This window comes from Penaeus monodon, chromosome 7 (genome assembly GCF_015228065.2).
Source record: "Penaeus monodon isolate SGIC_2016 chromosome 7, NSTDA_Pmon_1, whole genome shotgun sequence".
In the NCBI taxonomy this organism is placed as follows: domain Eukaryota; kingdom Metazoa; phylum Arthropoda; class Malacostraca; order Decapoda; family Penaeidae; genus Penaeus; species Penaeus monodon.
In genome coordinates, this window is record NC_051392.1 from 10,483,859 (window position 1) to 10,486,589 (window position 2,731).

The following is a 2,731-nucleotide window of genomic DNA, read 5'->3' on the forward strand; positions in this document are numbered from 1 at the left end:
CAAATAGGTTTGGTCGACTAGGATCCCCTGATACATGGTATTGCTCCTCAGGCTCCCTCCACAACATCACCATATTTAGTTGTTTTTTCTTTAAATATAAGTTCAACATTCCTTTTGGCTCTAGACATAACCATAAATGATTATATATATATATATATATTGGTACTCCAGTCATGAGTTGTGACAACTGAATAGCTAAATAAAGGGGGCTATATTCTCCCACTATCAAAATGACAATGTAACCTTTCCTTTTTTTTAGATTCCATGTCCATCTGAATAAGCAAAATTGTGTCACAGCACACTCCTGATGCATGTTGTATCCTTCCCTGCACATAACTCACTTGCCTGGAGTTGGGAGATAGTACTATACTAAAAAAAAATATATATTCAATCAGTCTGAGAACTGGATATGGCTTAAGATTCCCTTCTGCAGCTCATGATAAGGAGCTTTCATTCTGGCAGTACCTAAGGCCAAAGTATATTCTCTGAAAGGCAATGCTATATCCCTGCAGGTAGTACAACACTGCAGCACAGCATTTTACCTTATCCCACACACATACGCACATACACACATATTATTGGTCAACAATATGCATTATGTCACCCTGGTATAACATAAGACACACTACAGTTTCAAAGATATGAAGCCTAAGTTAATACATCCACTTCATATCTACTAAATTATGAATGTTTCTCTTAGATTTACACATCTGTGTTTCTCTGGGCTAGAAGTCGAGGAGGAGGAGGTTTATCATCTACTGCTTCTACGTAGTTTTCAGGAACAAGACCAGTGCGGCCATTGAGGGTTCCTTCTAGCCAGCCTGGTTCTCGGGATGGCCGAACTGCAAGAAGAAAAGAGGGAACAAAATAAAATAAAATAAATCTCTTCTACAAATTTTAATTAATTTTAAGTTAATTAATTTTAGGTAAAAAGAAAGTCAGTCAGTCTCCTAGCACTCTTTCTCTTTCTTCTTTTCTCTTATTATCAATCTACAGAAAGTTAATCATTTCCTCTCCATTATGTATCTCTGTGTCTGTCATTCTCTAACTCCTGTCTACTAATTGTTGTATTTTAGGACTTCAAAAATAAATGCTTTTTTGAACATTATACTTAACATTGGGGCTGGATCCTTTAAAGCTTAAGTGCCACTCACAACCTCATATAACCACTCTCCTAATAAATAAACTGCCCATATGTTTAGCTTACATTTATCTTTTAACATGAAATTTGGAATTTTTAAAGAAAAAATAAATAACTTAGCTGCGTACATAAATGCCATGACAGAGCATTTTCTGAGATAGTTAGATTTTTAGCATTTAATTTATGATGTAAATGTGTATTTGCATTACTTACCATTGGATAAGATTTGATTGGGCTCAAAGGAAAGCTCTGACTCATTTTCTCCTACACATGCATACAGCGTTCTCACACGTCTGGAAGAGTAATGGCTATTAGTTTTATCCTATGTGCTTTTTCATCCTCAGTCATGCAATTCTCATTTGTACAGTCTGCACTTTTCACATGGTACAAGTCAATCAAAAGAAAGTGCTATGTATTTTACAAGGATTAATTTAAGCAATATATTTCACATTGGAAAAGAATTTCTACTTCAAATTTCACATATTTCACAAACATACCATACTCAAAATCACTTTTTCAACCACCTTTCTCCATAATGTTTTACCTTGGAGGAGAACTGGCTGTCCCATTCGAAGTAGCAGAAGGCGGTGGAGAAGAGCTGGTCGGGGCCAGAAGACTTGATGTGGATTGCGACCCGCTAATCGAATTCCTGAGTACAGTGAAAAGAAATATAATGCATGCCTGAGAGTATGATCAAAGAAAAATAATCCACAACTTGGAATAATGATACAAAATACAATACATTCTATAAAATGAATGACAAGCATGAAATTTTACCTAAAATACAGTACTGTACATACTTTCATTCATCCTTGTCTATGAGGACATGTGGATAGTGTTCAGTTTAATCACTACTTCAGATCACAAAAAATGAATAGCACGAAAAAAATAACAAGACAATTTCTTAACACTTGTATACAGCTATTATATAGAATGCACTTTCTAAAATATTGCCAATAAAATACTTGAAAAGTTACTTGGATTCACAGTCTGAGGCATGCGAACAGCAAGTCATTCACATACAATAGCATAGCAGTTTTAATAAGGCTTTAGAGGATCAGCTGAATTTTTTTTCTCTATATTTCAGTGATCAAGTTGTGTAAAAGATTTATGTTCATTAAACCCGAAGCTTTCATGCAAAAACCCCAGCGGGAAACAGGTGAAAATCTAGCTTATGCTTCTGATAATAGCAATTGGATGCACTTCAAAAGTAACAAGAAAATAGACTACTCATTTTTTGTACTTGTAATACTCTCGCATCTAAGTCACCATTCACTTATGGCAGAATTATCTAATATCTCTAAAAGAAATCTCAAGTGTCAGATTACAAGACTAGATCTCTAATGATCCTATTCAATATACAAACATAACAAATGCTGAAGCACTAGAAATTTTATACAATTTTATAAGACAGTTCTATGATTCACCAACACAAGATAAAGAATGTAACGAGAAACTTCAACTAAAAAACAGGAGCTATCTTTACCTGCATACTAATAGTATTACTTTAAAGAGCTGAGTCTCTCCTTTGACCAACTCAGCCAACTGAATTAAAACATTTAGCCAATAGATCCAAAGCAAAAAACCCAA

General features: G+C 34.6%; 1 protein-coding gene across 2 annotated transcripts; it reads right to left on the bottom strand.

Annotated features, from left to right (window-relative positions):
- Window positions 1-528: 528 nt before the first annotated feature.
- On the bottom strand, window positions 529-2,241 carry LOC119575073 (intersectin-1-like). 2 transcript variants are annotated; one of them, XR_005228942.1, is made up of 3 exons: window positions 1,686-2,237; window positions 1,355-1,434; window positions 530-842 (listed from the first exon to the last, which is right to left on the bottom strand). XR_005228942.1 is itself a non-coding variant. In XM_037922460.1 (2 exons), exons 1-2 carry the CDS (start codon window positions 1,906-1,908, stop codon window positions 703-705), a joined length of 363 nt encoding a protein of 120 aa, XP_037778388.1. In that variant the 5' UTR covers window positions 1,909-2,241; the 3' UTR covers window positions 529-702. The 2 variants fall into 2 exon arrangements, 1 of the variants encoding a protein (XP_037778388.1); XM_037922460.1 differs by lacking the exon at window positions 1,355-1,434 and having other exon boundaries at window positions 529-842; window positions 1,686-2,241.
- Between the last annotated feature and the right edge of the window lie 490 nt (window positions 2,242-2,731).

Bases quoted from the DNA above. Each gene is read 5' to 3' on its own strand.
- LOC119575073 (XM_037922460.1), bottom strand. From the start codon at position 1,908: ATGCTTGTCATTCATTTTATAGAATGTATTGTATTTTGTATCATTATT. The intron at 843-1,685 runs GTAAAACATTAT...TTCTTCTTGCAG, and splicing joins ACAGCCAGTTCTCCTCCAAG to TTCGGCCATCCCGAGAACCA.